This window comes from Oncorhynchus nerka, linkage group LG18 (genome assembly GCF_034236695.1).
Source record: "Oncorhynchus nerka isolate Pitt River linkage group LG18, Oner_Uvic_2.0, whole genome shotgun sequence".
In the NCBI taxonomy this organism is placed as follows: domain Eukaryota; kingdom Metazoa; phylum Chordata; class Actinopteri; order Salmoniformes; family Salmonidae; genus Oncorhynchus; species Oncorhynchus nerka.
The window spans coordinates 42,213,537-42,237,851 of NC_088413.1; the positions used below are offsets into that span (position 1 = coordinate 42,213,537).

The 24,315-nt window shown below is 46.3% G+C and overlaps 1 protein-coding gene across 1 annotated transcript in view; it reads left to right on the top strand.

Moving 5' to 3' along the window:
* Positions 1 to 208: 208 nt before the first annotated feature.
* The window catches only part of LOC115146756 (intersectin-2-like), a 46,992-nt gene continuing 22,885 nt past the window's right edge, over positions 209 to 24,315 (top strand). The window contains exons 1-13 of the mRNA XM_065004111.1: positions 209 to 413; positions 16,410 to 16,488; positions 18,359 to 18,451; positions 18,551 to 18,614; positions 18,719 to 18,897; positions 18,980 to 19,330; positions 19,541 to 19,634; positions 19,784 to 19,926; positions 20,604 to 20,667; positions 20,795 to 20,932; positions 21,236 to 21,324; positions 21,474 to 21,736; positions 21,821 to 21,970. Coding sequence (XP_064860183.1) covers positions 16,482 to 16,488; positions 18,359 to 18,451; positions 18,551 to 18,614; positions 18,719 to 18,897; positions 18,980 to 19,330; positions 19,541 to 19,634; positions 19,784 to 19,926; positions 20,604 to 20,667; positions 20,795 to 20,932; positions 21,236 to 21,324; positions 21,474 to 21,736; positions 21,821 to 21,970 — 1,635 coding nt within the window. The 5' untranslated portion in view covers positions 209 to 413; positions 16,410 to 16,481. The remainder of the gene's footprint in view (positions 414 to 16,409; positions 16,489 to 18,358; positions 18,452 to 18,550; positions 18,615 to 18,718; positions 18,898 to 18,979; positions 19,331 to 19,540; positions 19,635 to 19,783; positions 19,927 to 20,603; positions 20,668 to 20,794; positions 20,933 to 21,235; positions 21,325 to 21,473; positions 21,737 to 21,820; positions 21,971 to 24,315) is intronic.

Genomic DNA, 24,315 nt, shown 5'->3' on the forward strand with positions numbered 1-24,315 from the left:
ATGTGTGTGTGTGGCTGGTTTGGGAGGTCGGTATGGCCGTAGGCATATACATTCTGGATCAGTTTACCCTCTCGCAGTACCAGTCTTAACCGCACAATAGCTGACCGCTGAAACTGACCTTAGATCAGCGTTTAGGGCAAATCCATGCGCGCGCCCCCGACGCTGTCTCTCCACCTCCCAGTCCAGGTCAAACAGAGCCGTTCTCGCGCACCGTCCACCCACACCCGCCTGTCAGCCATGTTGTTCGTGTGACCCAGCTGTCAGCAACAAGTCCAGTTGACTAAACTAGACATTCTTCTTGGAATTACCTCATTTTGCCAATACGCGACGACTGCATAACGCCAGGGAGACTTTCATTGCGGACAGAAAAGTGGAGAAAGTAGTTGTTGTTTTTTGCCGGATGATTGTGAGAGGTAAGCGACGTAACGCGTTAGTCACCCGAAACTGCCAAGCTGCTTTCCTAGCGAGTCCATGTTATTGCTTGAACATTGAGCTACTGCTAGGCGTACAATACAATATTGATTGAATATTACTATTATTATAACTACTTAACTAACCACGTTATTACGCTTAGCGATTTTGATACACTGAAATATGTAACGTATATCAACCATTAGAAGTGTACGGTCACACGAACTTGTTTGAAGTTAGTAGAAGGAAAACGACCTAACCTAAAGTAATGTTAGTTAACGTAGTTAGCTAGCTACGTTAGCTCCCTCCGATTTCTCAAACAGAACTGGTTGAACAGGTTACAAACGTGTCGCTCTTGCTTTAGACAAGTAAATGAGATTGCAATAGTACTTACTGTACAATGTAGCACTCTGCGAAGTGGGTCAGATTCTATTGCTACTCCTATTCACGAATTAAACTATCCTCCACTTGAACTCAGGGACTCCACATCAATGTCAATCATTATTATACCAGGTCATTCCAAACAGAATCATGTTTGTTTTCTGGCAGCAAAGCTTGGTGTTGTGATTCTACACTTACCTAAAATCCCGTGCCCGATGCAGGCTCCTGTTAAAGCTTTTATTAATAGTGGACGTGGTATTAAAATTGTTAGCCTGTACTGTCCTGCCTGTATTCATTTGGGTAGTGCTGAATGGTCCGGACTCACCTGATGTCAGTATACAGATGATGAAGGTTGATTATTTAACACTCAAACAGACTGCAGCCAAACTACTTTCCATAACTTTAGGGCCATCTAACAGGGATCAGCAACAGAACTAGTGAGGGTCAGGGATAAACAGAGCTGTGTCAGGGCACGGGCTGGTTGGCTGTGGTCCAAGGATCCTTGTGTAAAGTGCCGATTGCATCCCCGGCCGGGGGACAGTGGTGGTCGCCCTATTGTCATCTCTCTCTCCACTGTCACAATTGTTGTGGGATGTGTGCTCCGGCACAAAATGGCTGCCATGGCATGCATCAAACCTGATGGGTACTATGCCTACACATAACCCCACAGTGCTCGCCATCATGTGTACAGTTAATAACAGAAAGTACAGTTATTTTAACAGTAACATTCTGTCTTAGGGTATACCATTGGAGAGGCGTGCAAGATATTTGCTGTACTTGTGCCTGTTTGGTAATGCTTTTCCCAAGCCTGAGTATATCCGTAGTTCGTGGAAGGAATGTGTTTTTTACATCGTCGACCAGTGCCCAGGAAACAATTAAATCCACTTGTTAGATGCTACCACCCTCCTCCAAATCAAAACCAAACATGGATGTCAATGTTGCGCGCACGCGCTTCGTTCTACTTCCTGTGCGGCAGCATGATACCAGGATTGGAAGGCTGATAAGGTAGACAAACAGGAGTGAAACCCTGACAGGTGTGTGCACGCTAAGCGAGACACCGCATGGAGTACATGTTTTAATTTGGAAGGGGGGTGGTAGCCTCTAACAACTGAATATCATTATTTCTTGGACACTGCTTGGCGACGCAAACAACAAGTTTTCAGTCAGAACCGTCTACCGATTACGTATTTACCTTTTGTCGCGGGAAAAGTGTCGCCAAACAGTCACGGGCCAGCAAATAACTCACAAGGTGGGTGAATGTTATACAGCTAGACCAGAGTTCTACTTTGGTCAAGGAAATGGGCTAGCCTACACATTGGTGGTGTATTGGTTGGTTTCCTGGTGAAAAGCACTGTTTCGGTCATCATTGGTGATGGAAGTGACCCTCGGTGTCATGGCCGCTAGCCTACCTTTGTGCACAGATATAGCAAACAAATCCATCTGCCTTTTAACACACAGCACAGCAGTTCACAGAAACAACTGTTCTGCCAAAAATGTCACTTTCCTGTTCATGCAGCATCAATGCACATTCCACCAAATAGTTTTATAGTATTTAAAAGAAAAATGGTGTGTCTCTTGTTAAAGATCGAGCTTTGATGTCCGTTTGAGTACTCTACAACTCAGGCCCGTCCCTACTAGCAATCAGATTTCCAGCTGTGATCAGGAATATTTTTTTTGTTAGTAGTTCCACATCCGCTAATCCAGATTAGCCTTAATCCAGATAGTCAATTCAGTTTAGAAGAGTTCAATTGAGCTAATCTTTTCTAGATCTTCTCTCTCTGAGCAGAGGACTTGATCTCCATCCTCTCTCTGTGGCTCGCTGGGGAGGCGGGGGCGCAGGTCCAATTAGATCAATTCTATGTGGATCCACACAGCTAATGAAATCTTTACAATGTCTGGAGAGGTGTTCAACATGTTTCACGCTATAACGAGAATCTGAGCTGGCCTGTGTAGAATTGGAGCGTGTTGATGGAACCCACCCAAAGGCTCCAGGATGAAGCAATGTAGGTAGAGCTAGGGCGAGACGTGCTTCGAAAGAAAAAAGTAAACATTAATCTAAGCCAGTCGGAGATGTCGCAATATGGACACTGCAGGGCTTAGAGAGTTGAAAGTGAATTTGTCCATCTGTGTTCATTAGAGCTAGTGATATAATTAACTTCCATCACCACGGTGTCTGTTAGGTGAAAGAGCGCAGTAGTTGAAGTGGTGAACCATTAATTTCAAGTACAGGCCATGTTGCAGTGATTCTTTCCAAAGCTCCTATTGTCATTTAAACTCATTATATCACCATAGTGAGATCAGCTTTAGGCCACGTCACTGCTAGACCTGTCCCTCTATATTTACCTTACATCAACTCTGTCCTCCTCTTTCCTTCTCTCGGCCTTCATCCTTTCTCTCCATCTCCCTCTCAGAACTGTCAGTCTGAATTCCTGAGCTGTGACAGGATAACTTGTGTGTGTGTCTGTTGGGGATGGGCATGAGTACTCGAACTGATGCCAAAGCTCATTTTTTTGTTGGTGGAATGTGCTTTGTGTCTGCCGGAACGAGCAAGTGAAATTTTGTCTTGACGACAATGTTATTTTGCTTTGACTCTCGTGTTCCATTTGTACAAGTGCGTTTCCCGGGCACAACAAAAAAACGAACCAAGCCAAGAATCACACTCTTCTCCCTAAATTCCCTTTCCTTTCTGTGTCTCATTCACTCAATTGCATTTTGACCGCTCCCTCCACACACGAGTGCGCACACATCCTCCCGTTAGGCCTACAGAAGTAAATGCCTAAAAATGTATATAACTGATGGGGTACACAAGCTACATTCCTTGCCAAATGATGACAGTTTTATCACAAATTCAAAATGGACTGTTTGATTGAAGTAGGAAAATATGTGTTCCAAAAAAACGAGCAGCCATTTTAGAATATTTTCTTTCCTGTCTATTTTTCACTTAAGCTACTTTGAGCTGCTAGTGGCATCTAAAGTTGGTTAGCCTAAGCCAGGTATTCCCACCCAGGGGTGTACGCCAAATAATACAGATTTTCAAGCAGTCCATTTATATTTTCCAGTTGGGCTATACATTTGGGTGAGTTTTTTTCTTTTTTTTTCTTGCCTGAGTGGCCTCATTTCACTGCTAAAATTAAACCATCTAGTGTTCAGCGAAATAACAACACAATGTCAAATACAGCCTAGTAGCCTAGTCAAATAATTAACATCCAATCACATTAACTGTTATTCTCTCGCAGCAATTCCACTAACGGTCCGTATGTGGCCAAACGTAGCTGCTGCTCATTTCATTTGCTCGAAAATAGCTAAATAAAATGAAGCCCTGCGTCCATAGAGAGACATACCAGCTCTACTGGTAGTACTGCTACTACAAGAAGTACTACACCTGCCGACGACAAGTTGTTCTGTTTCCATGAGCACATCCAATGCAGCCGAAGAGCTACTGCCTCCTTACCCGGGAAAGCACCGAACAACAGATGGGGACGTTGGACCATCGAAGAGGCACAAATATGATGAGAACTACATTGATTTGGGGTTCTCTTATATTGGGAGTAGTGCCTTCCTTCAGCCACAGTGTGTTATATGTGGAAAAGTACTCTCTCACAACTCTTGAGAGAGAGTTGCACAGACATTTAGAAACAAAACATGCCAATTTGAAAAATAATGGCAGGAGATGTTTTGAAACAATTACTGCTTCGTATACAAGCCAGTGAATTCTATGTGTTACAGCTGGATGAGTCAGATGTGGAGGGCCTGGCACAGCTCCTGGTATATGTAAGTGATGTTTATGGGGGGTCAATTAAGGAAGACATCCTCTGCTGGAAACCAGGACAACAGGAAAGGATATTTTTTAAGTACTGGACAGCTTTGTGACATCAAATGGACTTTGGTGGGCAAGATGTGTTGTTATCTGTACTGATGGCGCAAAAGCCATGACGGAGACATAGTGGAGTGGTAACGCGATTCCACTTGGGTATACTGCAGCATCCACAGAGGCTCTTGTTGCGAAGGGAGTGCCTGACAGCTTGAAAGATGTTTTGGACACTACAGTGAAAATGGTTAACATTGTTAAAGCAAGGCCCCTGAACTCTCGTGTATTTTCTGCACTATGCAATGATATGGGCAGCCACCATGTAATGCGTTTACAACATACAGAAAGAAGTGTGCTGGTTATCAAGGGGCAAAGCATTGACACATTTTTTTAAAATTGAGAGACAAGCTGAAAGTGTTCTTTTACTGACCATAATTTTCACTTGTCTGACCACTTGCACGATGACGAGTTTCTCACACGACTGGCCTATCTGGGTGATATTTTTTCTCGCCTGAATGATCTGAATCTAGGATCACAGGGACTCTCCGCAACTATATTCAATGTGGGGTACAAAATTGAGGCAATGATTAAGACGTTGGAGCTCTTCTCTCTCTCCATTATCAAGGACAACACACAGGTCTTTCCATCGTTGTATGATTTATTTTTTGTGTGCAAATGAACTCAAGCTTACGGACAATGTCAAATGTGATATAGCGAAGCACCTGAGTGAGTTTGGTGCGCAATTACTTTCCCGAAACAGATGTCACAAACAATTGGATTCCCTTTCATGCCCTGCCTCCAGTCCACTTACCGATATCTGAACAAGAGAGCCTCGTCGAAATTGTAACAAGCGGTTCTATGAAATTGAATTTAATCAGAAGCCACTGCCAGATTTCTGGATTTGGCTGCGCTCAGTGTATCCTGCATTGGCATATCGCGCTGGTAAGACACTGATGCCCTTTGCAACCACGTACCAACGTGAGTGGATTCTCGGCCCTCACTAGCATGAAAACTAAATACAGGCACAGACTCTGTGTGGAAAATGATTTAAGACTGAGACTCTCCAATACAAACCAACATTGCAGAGTTATGTGCATCCTTTCAAGCACACCCTTCTCATTAACCTATGTGAGTTATTCCCATTTGTTGATGAACAATTAATGTTTTATATGTAAGATGGTTAAATAAAGAGCAAAGTTATTGATTATTACATTATTTGTGCTCCGGTCCTATAAGAGCTGGACAACTCACATTTATTAAACATAAGAATAACTGCATTGTATAGTGTGTGTGTGTGTGTGTGTGTGTGTGTGTGTGTGTGTGTGTGTGTGTGTGTGTGGTAGGCTTACAATGATGGCGAAAAACAACATTTGAGAGTACACTGACCCTGGTGCTGGAGGGGGTACGCAGCTGGAGGTTGAATATTTGAAGGGGTACTACGGGACTATAAAACATTTGGGAACCACTGGCCTAGGCTATTACCCCCCTCTAAATATAGACGGGTTCCACACTGAAAATAAACAAAAACATTTGTGTGATATTTTCATCAGAAAAGCATATATACGTACTCACCAAACATGTCGTGTCCAAGGACAGGCAGAATCAACTAAATAAAATGTCTGTATATCGAAAGACTGATTTTGGTTTGTCACCTTGAAAAAAGTGATTAAATCGGTGAACGCACCAATTTGTAAGTCGCTCTGGATAAGAGCGTCTGCTAAATGACTTAAATGTAAATGTAAATGTAAATCATCCCTTATTGATGTAACTTGTTAAATCCGCTTCAATCAGTGTAGATTTTTTAATTTTTTAAATTTCACCTTTATTTAACCAGGTAGGCTAGTTGAGAACAAGTTCTCATTTGCAACTGCGACCTGGCCAAGATAAAAGCATAGCAGTGTGAACAGACAACACAGAGTTACACATGGAGTAAACAATTAACAAGTCAATAACACAGTAGAAAAAAGGGGCAGTCTATATACAATGTGTGCAAAAGGCATGAGGTAGGCGAATAATTACAATTTTGCAGATTAACACTGGAGTGATAAATGATCAGATGGTCATGTACAGGTAGAGATATTGGTGTGCAAAAGAGCAGAAAAGTAAATAAATAAAAAGCAATATAAAAACAGTATGGGAATGAGGTAGGTGAAAATGGGTGGGCTATTTGCCAATAGACTATGTACAGCTGCAGCGATTGGTTAGCTGCTCGGATAGCTGATGTTTGAAGTTGGTGAGGGAGATAAAAGTCTCCAACTTCAGCGATTTTTGCAGTTCGAAAGGCGGCCAAATGAGGTGTTGGCTTTAGGGATGATCAGTGAGATACACCTGCTGGAGCGCGGGCTACGGATGGGTGTTGCCATCGTGACCAGTGAACTGAGATAAGGCGGAGCTTTACCTAGCATGGACTTGTAGATGACCTGGAGCCAGTGGGTCTGGCGACGAATATGTAGCGAGGGCCAGCCGACTAGAGCATACAGGTCGCAGTGGTGGGTGGTATAAGGTGCTTTAGTGACAAAACGGATGGCACTGTGATAGACTGCATCCAGTTTGCTGAGTAGAGTGTTGGAAGCCATTTTGTCGAGGATCGGTAGGATAGTCAGTTTTACTAGGGTAAGCTTGGCGGCGTGAGTGAAGGAGGCTTTGTTGCGGAATAGAAAGCCGACTCTTGATTTGATTTTCGATTGGAAGGATGTGAGTCTGGAAGGAGAGTTTGCAGTCTAGCCAGACACCTAGGTACTTATAGATGTCCACATATTCAAGGTCGGAACCATCCAGGGTGGTGATGCTAGTCGGGCATGCGGGTGCAGGCAGCGATCTGTTGAAAAGCGTGCATTTGGTTTTACTAGCGTTTAAGAGCAGTTGGAGGCCACGGAAGGAGTGCTGTATGGCATTGAAGCTCGTTTGGAGGTTAGATAGCACAGTGTCCAATGACGGGCCGAAAGTATATAGAATGGTGTCGTCTGCGTAGAGGTGGATCAGGGAATCGCCCGCAGCAAGAGCAACATCATTGATATATACAGAGAAAAGAGTCGGCCCGAGAATTGAACCCTGTGGCACCCCCACAGAGACTGCCAGAGGACCGGACAGCATGCCCTCCGATTTGACACACTGAACTCTGTCTGCAAAGTAATTGGTGAACCAGGCAAGGCAGTCATCCGAAAAACCGAGGCTATTGAGTCTGCCGATAAGAATATGGTGATTGACAGAGTACAGTACTGTCTTTTATCGATGGCGGTTATGATATCGTTTAGTACCTTGAGTGTGGCTGAGGTGCACCCGTGACCGGCTCGGAAACCAGATTGCACAGCGGAGAAGGTACGGTGGGATTCGAGATGGTCAGTGACCTGTTTGTTGACTTGGCTTTCGAAGACCTTAGATAGGCAGGGCAGGATGGATATAGGTCTATAACAGTTTGGGTCCAGGGTGTCTCCCCCTTTGAAGAGGGGGATGACTGCGGCAGCTTTCAATCCTTGGGGATCTCAGACGATATGAAAGAGAGGTTGAACAGGCTGGTAATAGGGGTTGCGACAATGGCGGCAGATAGTTTCAGAAATAGAGGGTCCAGATTGTCAAGCCCAGCTGATTTGTACGGGTCCAGGTTTTGCAGCTCTTTCAGAACATCTGCTATCTGGATTTGGGTAAAGGAGAACCTGGAGAGGCTTGGGCGAGGAGCTGCGGGGGGGGGGCGGAGCTGTTGGCTGAGGTTGGAGTAGCCAGGCGGAAGGCATGGCCAGCCGTTGAGAAATGCTTATTGAAGTTTTCGATAATCATGGATTTATCGGTGGAGACCGTGTTACCTAGCCTCAGTGCAGTGGGCAGCTGGGAGGAGGTGCTCTTGTTCTCCATGGACTTCACAGTGTCCCATAACTTTTTGGAGTTGGAGCTACAGGATGCAAACTTCTGCCTGAAGAAGCTGGCCTTAGCTTTCCTGACTGACTGCGTGTATTGGTTCCTGACTTCCCTGAACAGTTGCATATCACGGGGACTATTCGATGCTATTGCAGTCCGCCACAGGATGTTTTTGTGCTGGTCGAGGGCAGTCAGGTTTTGAACGGAGCATGCTTATCTAAAATGGTGAGGAAGTTATTTTTAAAGAATGACCAGGCATCCTCAACTGACGGGATGAGGTCAATGTCCTTCCAGGATACCCGGGCCAGGTCGATTAGAAAGGCCTGCTCACAGAAGTGTTTTAGGGAGCGTTTGACAGTGATGAGGGGTGGTCGTTTGACTGCGGCTCCGTGGCGGATACAGGCAATGAGGCAGTGATCGCTGAGATCCTGGTTGAAGACAGCGGAGGTGTATTTGGAGGGCCAGTTGGTCAGGATGACGTCTATGAGGGTGCCCTTGTTTACAGAGTTAGGGTTGTACCTGGTGGGTTCCTTGATGATTTGAGTGAGATTGAGGGCATCTAGCTTAGATTGTAGGACTGCCGGGGTGTTAAGCATATCCCAGTTTACATTTACATTACATTTAAGTCATTTAGCAGACGCTCTTATCCAGAGCGACTTACAAATTGGTGCTTTCACCTTATGACATCCAGTGGAACAGCCACTTTACAATAGTGCATCTAGGTCTTTTAAGGGGGGAGGGGAGAAGGATTACTTTATCCTATCCTAGGTATTCCTTAAAGAGGTGGGGTTTCAGGTGTCTCCGGAAGGTGGTGATTGACTCCGCTGTCCTGGCGTCGTGAGGGAGTTTGTTCCACCATTGGGGGGCCAGAGCAGCGAACAGTTTTGACTGGGCTGAGCGGGAACTGTACTTCCTCAGTGGTAGGGAGGCGAGCAGGCCAGAGGTGGATGAACGCAGTGCCCTTGTTTGGGTGTAGGGCCTGATCAGAGCCTGGAGGTAGTGAGGTGCCGTTCCCCTCACAGCTCCGTAGGCAAGCACCATGGTCTTGTAGCGGATGCGAGCTTCAACTGGAAGCCAGTGGAGAGAGCGGAGGAGCGGGGTGACGTGAGAGAACTTGGGAAGGTTGAACACCAGACGGGCTGCGGCGTTCTGGATAAGTTGTAGGGGTTTAATGGCACAGGCAGGGAGCCCAGCCAACAGCGAGTTGCAGTAATCCAGACGGGAGATGACAAGTGCCTGGATTAGGACCTGCGCCGCTTCCTGTGTGAGGCAGGGTCGTACTCTGCGGATGTTGTAGAGCATGAACCTACAGGAACGGGCCACCGCCTTGATGTTATTTGAGAACGACAGGGTGTTGTCCAGGATCACGCCAAGGTTCTTAGCGCTCTGGGACGAGGACACAATGGAGTTGTCAACCGTGATGGCGAGATCATGGAACGGGCAGTCCTTCCCCGGGAGGAAGAGCAGCTCCGTCTTGCCGAGGTTCAGCTTGAGGTGATGATCCGTCATCCACACTGATATGTCTGCCAGACATGCAGAGATGCGATTCGCCACCTGGTCGTCAGAAGGGGGAAAGGAGAAGATTAATTGTGTGTCGTCTGCATAGCAATGATAGGAGAGACCATGTGAGGTTATGACAGAGCCAAGTGACTTGGTGTATAGCGAGAATAGGAGAGGGCCTAGAACAGAGCCCTGGGGGACACCAGTGGTGAGAGCACGTGGTGAGGAGACGGATTCTCGCCACGCCACCTGGTAGGAGCGACCTGTCAGGTAGGACGCAATCCAAGCGTGGGCCGCGCCGGAGATGCCCAACTCGGAGAGGGTGGAGAGGAGGATCTGATGGTTCACAGTATCGAAGGCAGCCGATAGGTCTAGAAGGATGAGAGCAGAGGAGAGAGAGTTAGCTTTAGCAGTGCGGAGCGCCTCCGTGATACAGAGAAGAGCAGTCTCAGTTGAATGACTAGTCTTGAAACCTGACTGATTTGGATCAAGAAGGTCATTCTGAGAGAGATAGCGGGAGAGCTGGCCAAGGACGGCACGTTCAAGAGTTTTGGAGAGAAAAGAAAGAAGGGATACTGGTCTGTAGTTGTTGACATCGGAGGGATCGAGTGTAGGTTTTTTCAGAAGGGGTGCAACTCTCGCTCTCTTGAAGACGGGAGGGACGTAGCCAGCGGTCAGGGATGAGTTGATGAGCGAGGTGAGGTAAGGGAGAAGGTCACCGGAGATGGTCTGGAGAAGAGAGGAGGGGATAGGGTCAAGCGGGCAGGTTGTTGGGCGGCCGGCCGTCACAAGACGTGAGATGTCATCTGGAGAGAGAGGGGAGAAAGAGGTCAGAGCACAGGGTAGGGCAGTGTGAGCAGAACCAGCGGTGTCGTTTGACTTAGCAAACGAGGATCGGATGTCGTCGACCTTCTTTTCAAAATGGTTGACGAAGTCATCTGCAGAGAGGGAGGAGGGGGGAGGGGGAGGAGGATTCAAGAGGGAGGAGAAGGTGGCAAAGAGCTTCCTAGGGTTAGAGGCAGATGCTTGGAATTTAGAGTGGTAGAAAGTGGCTTTAGCAGCAGAGACAGAGGAGGAAAATGTAGAGAGGAGGGAGTGAAAGGATGCCAGGTCTGCAGGGAGGCGAGTTTTCCTCCATTTCCGCTCGGCTGCCCGGAGCCCTGTTCTGTGAGCTCGCAATGAGTCGTCGAGCCACGGAGCGGGAGGGGAGGACCGAGCCGGCCTGGAGGATAGGGGACATAGAGAGTCAAAGGATGCAGAAAGGGAGGAGAGGAGGGTTGAGGAGGCAGAATCAGGAGATAGGTTGGAGAAGGTTTGAGCAGAGGGAAGAGATGATAGGATGGAAGAGGAGAGAGTAGCGGGGAGAGAGAGCGAAGGTTGGGACGGCGCGATACCATCCGAGTGGGGGCAGTGTGGGAAGTGTTGGATGAGAGCGAGAGGGAAAAGGATACAAGGTAGTGGTCGGAGACTTGGAGGGGAGTTGCAGTGAGGTTAGTGGAGGAACAGCATCTAGTAAAGATGAGGTCGAGCGTATTGCCTGCCTTGTGAGTAGGGGGGAAGGTGAGAGGGTGAGGTCAAAAGAGGAGAGGAGTGGAAAGAAGGAGGCAGAGAGGAATGAGTCAAAGGTAGACGTGGGGAGGTTAAAGTCGCCCAGAACTGTGAGAGGTGAGCCGTCCTCAGGAAAGGAGCTTATCAAGGCATCAAGCTCATTGATGAACTCTCCGAGGGAACCTGGAGGGCGATAAATGATAAGGATGTTAAGCTTGAAAGGGCTGGTAACTGTGACAGCATGGAATTCAAAGGAGGCGATAGACAGATGGGTAAGGGGAGAAAGAGAGAATGACCACTTGGGAGAGATGAGGATCCCGGTGCCACCACCCCGCTGACCAGAAGCTCTCGGGGTGTGCGAGAGCACGTGGGCGGACGAAGAGAGAGCAGTAGGAGTAGCGGTGTTGTCTGTGGTGATCCATGTTTCCGTCAGAGCCAAGAAGTCGAGGGACTGGAGGGAGACATAGGCTGAGATGAACTCTGCCTTGTTGGCCGCAGATCGGCAGTTCCAGAGGCTACCGGAGACCTGGAACTCCACGTGGGTCGTGCGCGCTGGGACCACCAGATTAGGGTGGCTGCGGCCATGCGGTGTGGAGCGTTTGTATGGTCTGTGCAGAGAGGAGAGAACAGGGATAGACAGACACATAGTTGACAGGCTAGAGAAGAGGCTACGCTAATGCAGAGGAGATTGGAATGACAAGTGGACTACACGTCTCGAATGTTCAGAAAGTTAAGCTTACGTAGCAAGAATCTAATTGACTAAAATGATTAAAATGATAGAGTACTGCTGGGGTAGGCTAGCTGCGTTGTTGACACTACCCTAATCAAGTCGTACCGTTGAGTGTGAAGTTTCTACAATGCTGCTTATCGGGAGCTAGCTGGCTAGCTAGCAGTGTTGGTTACGTTACGTTGCGTAGGAGAACGACAATAGCTGGCTAGCTAACCTAGAAAATCGCTCTAGACTACACAATTATCTTTGAAACAAAGACGGCTATGTAGCTAGCTACGATCAAACAAATCACACCGTTGGGACTGTAATGAAATGAAGTGAAAAAGTGATACTACCTGTGGAGCGACGCGGAATGCGACCGAATGCGAAAGTTCTATTCAGTAGACGTTGGCTGGCTATTGGCTAGCTAGGAGTGTCTCCTACGTTAAGGACGACAAAATAGCTGGCTAGCTAACCTCGGTGAATTAAGATAATCACTCTAAGACTACACACTCTAAACTACACAATTATCTTGGATACGAAGACAGCAAAGACAACTATGTAGCTATCTAATACTACACTAATCAAGTCGTTCGGTTGAGTGTGATAGTTACTACAGTGCTACGGTAGCCGGTGAACGTATGCTAGCTGCTAGGCAGATAGGAGGGCGACGAAATACAATAATAACGCAATTATCACTCTAAGACTCCACACTCTAAGCTACACAATTATCTTGGATACGAAGACAGCAAAGACAACTATGTAGCTAGCTATGTAGCTAGCTAACACTACACTAATCAAGACGTTCAGTTGAGTGTGATAGTACTACAGTGCTACGGTAGACGGTGAACGTGTTGGACAGATAGGAGACGACGAAATACGATAATTACGCAATTATCTTTGATACAACGACGACTATGTAGCTAGCTAAGAGGAAATTGCTAAGATTAGACAAATCAGACCGTTGTACTATAATGAAATGTAATGAAAAAGTTATACAACCTGCAGACCGAAGCGCGGATGCGACCAACCCAGTTTAGGTCACCTAACAGAACAAACTCTGAAGCTAGATGGGGGGGCGATCAATTCACAAATGGTGTCCAGGGCACAGCTGGGAGCTGAGGGTGGTCGGTAGCAGGCGGCAACAGTGAGAGACTTATTTCTGGAGAGAGTAATTTTCAAAATTAGTAGTTCGAACTGTTTGGGTATGGACCTGGAAAGTATGACATTACTTTGCAGGCTATCTCTGCAGTAGACTGCAACTCCGCCCCCTTTGGCAGTTCTATCTTGACGGAAGATGTTATAGTTGGGTATGGAAATCTCTGAATTTTTGGTGGCCTTCCTGAGCCAGGATTCAGACACGGCAAGGACATCAGGGTTAGCAGAGTGTGCTAAAGCAGTGAGTAAAACAAACTTAGGGAGGAGGCTGAAGGGGAAGAGACAGGTTAAAGAAGGATTTCTAAGCCTTGACAATTGAGACATGGATTGTGTATTTGTGCCATTCAGAGGGTGAATGGGCAAGACGAAATATTGAAGTTCCTTTTGGGAACAGGGTATGATAGTAGGCGCACTGGTTTGTGTCAAGAACCGCAATAGACACCCAGCCAACTTGATACAACTGTGGTAAACATTGGAGTCAACATGGGCCAGCATCCCTTTCGAACGCTTTTGACACATTGTAGAGTCCCTGCCCCAATGCATTGAGGCTGTTCTGAGGGTAAAAGGGGGGAGAGGGGTGCAACTCAATATTAGGAAGGTGTTAATGTATTGTACACTCAATGTTGATAAATGCTGAAATTATTTTCCAGTGTGGGCCTTGTTCAGTTTTTTATTTATTTATTAGACCACTCAAAATAAAATGTGTGTACTCATCAGTCAAATGCCCATCCCTAGTGGAGGTGTCTGTCTGTGTGAGCTCTGTTTCAGACAGAGAGACTCTTAATGCTCAGATGGGAAATCGACCAGTGATAGGTATATGCAGTGACTCTGCATTGTTCCTACTCTCTCTCCTTCCTGTTAACTCTCTGGATCTCAGCCCTGATTGGGTGTCAGGTAAAAAACATAAACACTTGTGTCTGACAGAGAGGGGAGAATAATGACAGGGTTAACTCGTGTGGTGATGATGCCATCTCTACTGGCCCAGAGTTCCCACACTGTTCACACACTGTACCTGTATTTTATCTTTCATTCTCAACGAGGATGTAGTCAGTGTAGAATCATCTGATCTGATGCTTTCTTTATTTTTCACATGGTGTTGTCTGATCTGTCGAGACTCCAGTCTCTACTGTTGTGCTGCTCAGTGTTCACCTTTTTTCAGCTTGACCCGCTCCTGATTTTACCACACGATGCAAAACACATGCAAATAACATCAAGGCAGGGGGCTTGTGTGTGTTTGTACAGACAGAGCAGACTGCTGTATGTGTCAGCAGGCTCCACAGGGATCCCTGGGTGTTTGTTCACTGAAACCAATTTGCATCCTGTATTTCTGTGCACGGACACCTCTCTCACTGATGCAGACATAGGCAGAAACAACCCCTAACCGCTTCCACCTTAAATTAAGTTATTTGGGAGGGCGAAGGAGAGGGACACATGGGTTCAGAGGGAAAGTGATATGAGGAGGGACTAGGGGGACCGAAGAGGGATAAATACCCACAGGAAGAAGGGAATAGATGGAGCAGATGGTTAGCACGCTCCCCATTGTGAGGCCATCTTGCTTGACCACATTCTCCTGTACTACCCCCCCTCCTATCGTCTTCCTCCATCCCTCCCTCTGTCTCTTTGCCCTACACTAATACCACACTTGTGTGCCACCAGTACACCCATCCAACCCCTTCACATCTGTGTTTGAAATTCACTGCTCGACAGAGGGACCTTACAGATAATTGTATGTGTGGGGTACAGAGATGAGGAAGTCATTCAAAAGTCAAGTTAAACACTATTGCCATGCAGTCCATGCAACTTTAATATGTTTTATTCCTGAACTTATTTAGGCTTGACATAACAAAGAGGTTGAGTACTTATTGACTCAAGACATTTTAGCTTCCAATTTAAAAATAACTTTAAACTTTCCAAAAACATAATTCCACTTTGACATTATGAGATATTGTATGTAGGCCAGTGGCAATCTCAATTTAATCCATTTTAAATTCAGGCTGTAACACAAATATTTTTTGTCACTGGGTGTGAATACTTTCTGAAGGCACTGTAGAAGGTTCTAGGGCTAAGGGTTGATATGGGGACTGGACAGGTCAACTCTAAGGCCTGGACCGCCAGCATCCTGAAGGGCTTCTGTAGAGTACATTTATTTTTTACTGTTTTATGGCTGAGTCATGTAACCGCCACAGAGGGCTGCCACAGGAAGAACCTCAGAGCTGCCAGGGACTTCCTGTCAGCTGACTGGCTGGACAGGAAATGCTGGTATCCGTGTGTGACTGGAAAGGAACAGGAAGGGGTATAGTCATTGGAATTCTCCCTTTTCCTTGTATGGCCTCATTGACATGCCCTTCCCTTTCTCCATACTTTTCTGTTACTTTTCCTTGTGAGCTCTCCTCGGTGTTGCAGTATTGACCACTGTCTGCGGGTTGTGAAGGTGCTTGTGTTGTTTGTACACACCTTCCTTCATACACCTCTCTACCTGCCCTTTACCTGTGGGGACAGACAGACAGGCAGACATGCATGCAAGTGACGGGTGTTTTCATTCAGGGGGACAATAAGGGTTTCTTCTAAGAAATAGAAATAGAACACACATATCATGGTTGATCAGTATGTATACAGTCTACCATGATCTCCTTCTGACCAGTGTAATCACTATTATGGCTCTTTTGTTGTTCATGTTGTATTTATGTGTTGGCTGCAGTTTTTCTCTTTTACGGGTGTCATGCTTGTGATGTAGCCTTGGTGGGATGTGTGTGTCCACTTGCAAGCAGGATAAAAAGGGAATTGATGGAAGTTTAGGGAACAACGAGAGGAAGCTATGTAGCAGAGTTGGGACGTGGCCCTGGTGTCTCTGTGTTTGACTCCCTGACTGAGGAACAGGAGAAACCCTGTTGAAACCTGCTGACCAATGAGAAACGGGGCAGCTGCTACACACTCTCTCTCTCTGAGTTGGTGTGAGCAGCGCTCTGCCCTCCCTCCATTATTAATGAGCGGAAGTTTCGCTTGTTTTGTGTGTGTGCAGACACTAATGTGTGTGTTTTGCAGATGACTGCGAGCTAGCCGGCTGAGTAGAAGAACGGGAGTCCCCCCCCCCCGCCCCCTCTGCCACCTGCAGCCATGAATGGTAAGACCACGTCTTTATTACTCTGTGTGTGCTGTGACGTTCTCCTGCTCTCTCAAGGGCACATTTAGCTGGGTTTTTTTCCTGTCTTTTTCTGCTGAGCCTCTTTTCTTGCCCTCCGGTGCAGCAGCAGTGTGAAGTGTATCGCTCACAGGGCTGTTCACTGCAGCAAGACTCTTGTCTGTCTCTGTCCAGCTCCTATATCTGCTGTACCTGATGCTGTAGCAGTGTTGTATCTAACTCTACAGCCCTGTTCATAGATCCTATCAAACACTACGCCCGAGTGGCGCAGCGGTCTAAGACACTGCATCTCAGTGCTAGAGGCATCACTACAGATACCCGAATCCAGGCTGTATCACAACCGGCGCATAATTGGCCCAGCGTCGTCCGGGTTTGGCCGGTGTAGGCCGTCATTGTAAATAAGAATTTGTTCTTAACTGACTTGTCTAGTTAAATTTAAAAAATGTATCCTCTCTAAGCCCCTGTTCATAGATCCTGTCTGACTCGACGCCCTGTTCAATCCTGTTCAGTGTAACTTAAATTCATTTCAACTGAACATTTTATTCACATTTTGTTCTGTTCTGTGCTCTGATTGAAACAGGGAATAACGGCACTGAGATGACGGATCTAGTTTTAAGTCAGTCGCATCACAGCAGTGTTTCCCTTCACATTTGGTTTCCAGCAGCGATGGCAGAGTTTTACATTTACATTTTGAGGTGGCAGCCACGATATAGCAGCAGCAGTGCGCCGCTGCTAAATGCATATAGGGGAAACGCTGCACAAACATATTCTACCTACTTGGTCAAAATCAATAGACTGAAAAAAAATTGGCCTGAACTGTACTGTAAGACCATGGCCCAATTACAGTGAGCCTACTGTGTTCCATGGTGCAGGGCTGGAATTGATTGTGTCAGGGACAGTCCCCGAGCCTGCCAATGTAGACCGAGATAAGAGTGAACTGGTTCATCTTTATTTATTTATTACCGTATAATCAGTGGTTTTAAACACAGACACTAGAAGTGATGTTAGTAGTATTGATGTGGACAATAAAACAATAAAGAAGCGATAACTCAAACGGGATACGAGATGTGCTTGTTTTAATGTTTGGAATTTCTGTTGATTACTACGGCTCCCCCTTAGGCCTATCAGTGCGTATTTTACAAATGCCGCATCTCTATGGCAAGACTCAGCCCTCAGCTAACTTTCATCAAACTCATGCTTGTAGTGTTTGAGATGCTTGTAGAATGATTTGTTTTCATTGTGGGGGACTGTAACAATGTTTGTCCTCCACCTTTTTAAAAGAAGAAACAAGCGAAAGATAAAGGGGACTGAGTGGTTCTGTCTTGTATGACTGCTGGGTTTCACTAACCATGAATAAAAAAAGGCAACAGTAAATATAGTACCCCACGAATGATGCAGCGCCCCCCTTGGGCCAATAAGTGTAATTTTGTAAATGAAGGATCTCTATTGCAAGACACATCATTCACCCAAGTTTCGTCTAAAATTGGGCCAGAACTGTCAGATATATCGCGTGTGCCTAACGGACGGAGACAGATCCACAGTCCCCTCCCTGATGTCATCGTGGGGGACAATTGAATGTCTAAATTCCATCCTTGTTCTGTCTATTCATACAGTCGCTCTTTGGTCATATTAAGAGGCTTTGCCTGGTGTGTGTTTATTGCGTGTCTTTTAGCTTGAGGTTGTCTTGTGAAACCTCAGCTGTTTCCTGTGTTGGGAGTTGTTGCTCAACCTTTGTGTGTGTGTTGCTACCATACACCTCTGTTTGCCTTGTACCTATAGATTCGTAGGCCTTTTCCCACAGAGGGCTGAGATTGGTATCTGAAAATGATTTATCTCTCCTCTCTTTCTCCAGGCGGCCGCAATGTGTGGGCTATCTCTCCAGAGGAGAGGGACAAACATGATAAACAGTTTGACACCCTCTCTCCCGCGACGGGCTTCGTCTCAGGTACCAAGACGATGCTTGCATGCACACCAATATTTTAATCTCTCCCTACTGTAATGTCGCACACTCACTCTCTCACTCTTTCTCTTGTTTGCACTCCAGGGGAGCAGGCCAGGAAGTTCTTCCTGCAGTCGGGTCTTCCCTCCTCAGTGCTGGCAGAGATATGGTGAGCTTCCTCCTCTGTGCTGGGAGAAATCTTGTAGGCAGCTGCTCTCCAGTCACCCACACTTGATTGTCCTGAGGAAGTTATGACCCTCTCTCTACCCCCAGGGCCCTGGCTGACATGAATAAGGATGGGAAGATGGACAGGTTGGAGTTCTCCATCGCTATGAAGCTCATTAAGCTCAAACTTCAAGGCACACCCCTTCCCTCATCTCTACCAATCATCATGAAGCAGCCGCCAGTGCCCGCCCCTTCCTCAACAGGCGCCATGTCCTCCTCACGCTATGGTACGTTAACACTTCTATTCTATTTTTATTTCGATGTTTTATCTTATCGTTCTAATAATGTGTGTTTCCTCTGTCTCTCCAGGAATGGGCTCCATGCCAAACCTGTCGATGATGCCTGGAGCCATCGCCATGCTCACCCCCATCCCCATGACACCCAACTTCACAACCATGACCCCTAACCTCTCAACCATGACCCCTAACCTCTCAACCATGACCCCTAACCTCTCAACCATGACCCCTAACCTCTCAACCATGACTCCTAACCTCCCAACCATGATCCCTGTGACTGGCCTCACTCCTATGGTCCCAATGGCAACAGGCATGGTCCCCCTGGTTGCCACGTCAACAATGCCCCTGCTGCCGTCCCTGGGCAGCCCCGCTCTCCCCAATGGCACTATGGGTATCCTACAGCAACTTCCACCAGGACACATGGGTAAGAGGAGGACAGGCTCTCTCTTTCTCTCTCTTTCCTTCAACCCCCAACCTCTCTCTCTCAATCTGTATGGAAGTGAATAGAGAGTAGAAACTGCTGTGTCACCATTCTCAATAATTGAGTGGATATCATGGTGTATTTGCAATGTAACCAAATGGTAAATCTCAGTTGAAATTGATAAGGACTTTTATAATGCGTGTGTGTGTCAAGGCCTGCCTCTCTCTGTGTCCTACACCTCCTCTCCTCTGGGTTTCTCTCCTGGGATGAACAAAGCTACGTCACTGCTGGACCTAGGCTCAAGCAGGTAACACACACACTTTATAGGATCTGACCTACATCTCTACCAATTTAGATGCCAATGGACTGTTTCTACATAGGCTAACTCTATAATATGCTCTCTCTCGCCATCCATCTTTCTCGCTCTCTATCCAACTGCGTCTCTCTCCACTCCAGCTCCAACTCTTCATCCACCACCTCCCTGGCAGGTAGTTCTCCTAAGACGGCGCCCTCTGACTGGGCCGTGCCTCAGGCCTCGCGCCTGAAATACAGACAGCAGTTCAACAGCCTCGACAAACACATGACGGGATACCTCACAGGTGGGTGCTGCTGGGAAATATAGGCAAACAGATGGGCAGCCGTCCGACAGGAGGGTGGCTATGGGTAATGTAGTTTACCTAAGGAACCTCAATGGAATTAAGTAATTGACTTTACTGTGTTATCCATGTCAGTTTTCAAAATGCATGTACTGTGGATAATGCAGCTATATGAGAGATGGGGGTAATGTTCATGTGGTAGTTAGGAAGGGAAGACACGCGAGTCGATTAAGATGCACCTCGTGATGGGTGGAAAGCCTGGCATACCTGTGTGTGTGTCATACTTGAACCAAAGCATTTGTGGAATGCGGGGTGTGGTTGTCGAATTTGTGTCCACTGGGTTGACGACTTTGCCTTTAACATTCCTAACTTATGCCCTTGTTGCCCTGTTGTGGAAGACTGCTGCTCTACTGGCCGTTCGTGTGTGTGTGTGTGTGTGTGTGTGTGTGAGATTGTTCTACACCTTCTCCTTTCCTCTCAGCTACCTCTTGACAGACCTGTTCTGGGGAAACTGCCATTGTATCTTAAGACTCACTGTCGGAAACCAGTGTAGGATCACTTGGCAACTGTTTCTGAATCCTTTTAAATCATTCTTATAATTTGGAGGTTGTCCACAAAGGCTGCAAGTTATAAAACTTGACGTAATCGACTGAGATTTATTCTGTGTGTGTGTATTTCAGGTCAGCAGGTGAGGAATGCCATGGCAACCACTCTGCTCACTCAGACACAGCTGGCCACCATCTGGTGAGTACACCTTCATCAACTTACAGTTGTACCTGTATAAGAACGTTTGACCTTTGCAGTAACGTGCTTCAAAGGAGGAACCTAAGAATGTGTGTGCGCTAATCTCTCGTATCTCTCTCTCTGTCAGGACCCTGGCCGATGTGGATAAGGATGGGAAGCTAAGAGGAGAGGAGTTTATTCTGGCCATGCATCTAGTGGACATGGCCAAGACCGCCCAACCCTTACCTCTCACACTACCCATAGAACTAATACCACCATCACAGAGGTAAACACACACACACACAACCCCCCACCTAACCCTTACCTCTCACACTACCCATAGAACTAATACCACCATCAGAGGTACACACACACACACACACACACCCCCCCCTACCTAACCCTTACCTCTCCTACTACCCATAGAACTAATACCACCATCACAGAGGTACACACACACACACACACACACACACACCCCTACCTAACCCTTACCTCTCACACTACCCATAGAACTAATACCACCATCACAGAGGTACATACACACAAACAAACCCTACCTAACCCTTCCCCTCTCTCTTTCTGGAAGGGGTGCTGTGAATGGGACCAGTTTATCTCTCTATGCTGGCATCACTGAAGAACTGGAGGCTGAGCCACCACAGAAACCCAAAAGCAACTGTATGTACACACACGCACGCCCACTCACTCTTCTCCTGTATGACTACAACACATACATTATGCATCTGTACACATCTAATGACTATTGACTTATGACACTCGTCTCCCTATCCTTTCTCTCCCCACCCATCCCTCCCTCCCTCCTTCAGTATCGTTTGAGGATAAATTCAAGGCCAACCTGGAGCGAGGGAACGCGGAGCTGGAGAAAAGACGACAGGCTCTGCAGGACACACAGAGGAGAGAGGAGGAGAGACGCCAGCAGAAGGAGAGAGAGGAGCGAGAGAGGAGAGAGCGGGAGGCCAGAGAGCAGGAGGAGAGGAGAAGGAAGGAGGAGGAGAGGAGGCTAGAGCGACAGAGGGAGCTGGAGAGACAGAAAGAGGAGGAGAGGCTGAAGGAGATTGAGAGAAAAGAGGTGAAGAGGCATGTTCTATAATGGGCCAGGGCTCTGTGTGTGTGTGTGTCCACGTGTGTGTTTGACTGCGTGTGGCTTCCCCAGGCGGCGCAGCGTGAGTTGGAGCGCCAGAGGAAAGAGGAGTGGGAGAGGAGGAGGAGAGGAGAGCTGCTGAGCCAGAAGAGTCAGGAGCAGGAGGACATCGGCAGACTAAAAACCAGGAAGAGGAACCTGGAGATGGAGCTGGAGGCTGTGGTGAGGCTACACTAGGGCTGTTAAGGTGACCGTATTACTGCCACACCGGCAGTCACGAGTCATGACCGCAGTCACGGTAACTAGGCTTCTCCAAGCTCTGAAACTGCTGATGGTCATTAGTAACTTACCAAACGTGGTAACTGCCTGGTACTCAGCACTCTATTGTCCTTCTAATAACGCTGACGTCAATGCAAATGAAATTGAACATCCAATCAAACATGAGAGCCTATGATCTCATGTTGCTCAACATTTCATTAGGCTATGCATTTGCGTGAGAAAACAGAGTTTTAAAAAGAGGATCCCATCAGAATTCTATAGGCTAGGCCTATTGTATTTATTTCTCAACTCTCCTAATATTAAGCACATTGCTTATATTTACAACAGGAGTATAACTTATTTGGCTGGCAAGAAAATGAACCACAGGAAAAGCGTCCTCCATTCACTATTTAAATGCTTAGATGACATGTATTTTTCCCCCCGGTTCCGAGACAGATAATGGTCCATTCTAAATCGAAACTAATTTCACACTTTTATATTAATTTCAAATATGTGAAGACAGGATTAAATCAAGAACAGTCTGATGGGTGACAATATTAACCTATCACTTGTGAATGATGCCCAGTTTGTGTGCAGTAATGCAAGAAACAGCGCATGCCTTTTTTTTGTGCAACTCTTTCAAGTCATAGTCTCACCTCTTGTAGCTTAGCCCATAGGCCTATATGTTTCGATAAGGTTTGTATCACAACTAAAGTGGCCAAATAACTTCTTGAAATTAAGCACATTAATCTGCTTTACAACCGATATAGAACCTAACTGGCATACGTAGGCTGCACGTGAGTTTCAAGTTTAGGAAAGATCACTTTCACCATAAAAATGCACCTTTATAATAAAGCATTTCATGCGAAATCGCATTTGCAGTCACTTTTGAGAATGGTGTTTTCCCGCTAATTGATTGCGTTTTGGAACATTCGTGCTTTTAGCCTACTGCCGTGTGCGCATGGCTGCGCTTATAATGTGACGAAATAGCCTAATAGTTTAGTAACATTTTAAGCTAAACGTTCTGATCTGTTGCGTCATGCTCATTGCTTTCGAAAGTTTTTTTCGGTGTGAGTGGTTGTGTTAATTTGGGATCTATCGCATCCCACAACTGTCCCAGACTGTTTGGAATATTTATTTCTCGCACAGAAGGACAAGTTGATCAATAGAATAGGTAAACTTTTGTACTATAGGGGATAGTAGATTGACATAGGCTAGTGCTTTTGCTGTTTGTTAGGGCTACTCCTCTTGTTGGCTGATGAAAAGTAAATGTGGATAGTTCTTCTAGCATCTTCAATATGTACCTCAGAATTCAATAAGAAGGACGTGCGCAACTGCGTCCCCGACGTGTCGGTCTTCACCTGTAGCCTACTTTGGAGCTGAGATGGATGCCTGTGAGAGGAACCCGATCACGTGACCGGCATTGGCCAATAAGTATTTAGATATCTGAGAGAGCCATGTGAGTGAGAGGTGTTTCGGAACACGCAGCTTGTGATCAGGCATCCTGGAAACACGCAGCCTGGAAATTCAAGGCATTATCAAGTGCTTGTCAAATTGTGAATGAGAGACTGATGAGCTTTTTTCAAATCATCATTAGAGTCCCATCATGCAGCCTTAGAATTAAAAAAAAAATCTAAACATATCGCCCAACTTTTGTAACTAAAGTTGCATAAATTACTCTTAATTAAGCATATAAGAGGACCTGTGTCTTTGTTAACTGCTCAACACAGAATAGCCCCATGTGCGCACTCCCTCAGAAATCATTTGGAGAAACCATCCTTTCAATTTTATTCAGCTATGTTCAATTGTATTCTTCATACTATGAAATAATATAAAATAATACCACGGAATTCTAGGCTAATCTTGTCTGCTAAATGAATTAGTGTAGCCCATATGGCATAGCCGGATCAGGACCTAACATAAGGACATCTCAGAGTATGCTATTCTGTTCTTCTGAAATAAACGACATTTTCTTCATGTCATGTTTCTTTAGTCCTGTCTAAAATAAATCATGGATTTATTCTGATGGGTGTAGGCTATATTAAATGGATTTTCGACTTTTTCAAATGGAGATATTCCAAAGGTCTGCATCAGTGGCTTGTATTCTATGTGTGGAAGCCAGGAGATGCTAAATGTGTTTTGTTAATTAACGGTAAATTATCGTGAGACCGGCAGTTATTTCCTTGACAATCGACAGCTGACAATTTCATGACCTCCACAGCCCTAGGCTACACTTACGCACGGCTATAGTCAGTCACACTCACTCTCTTTCAATCTCTCCCATTTTCACTCACTTAAATTCAAATGAG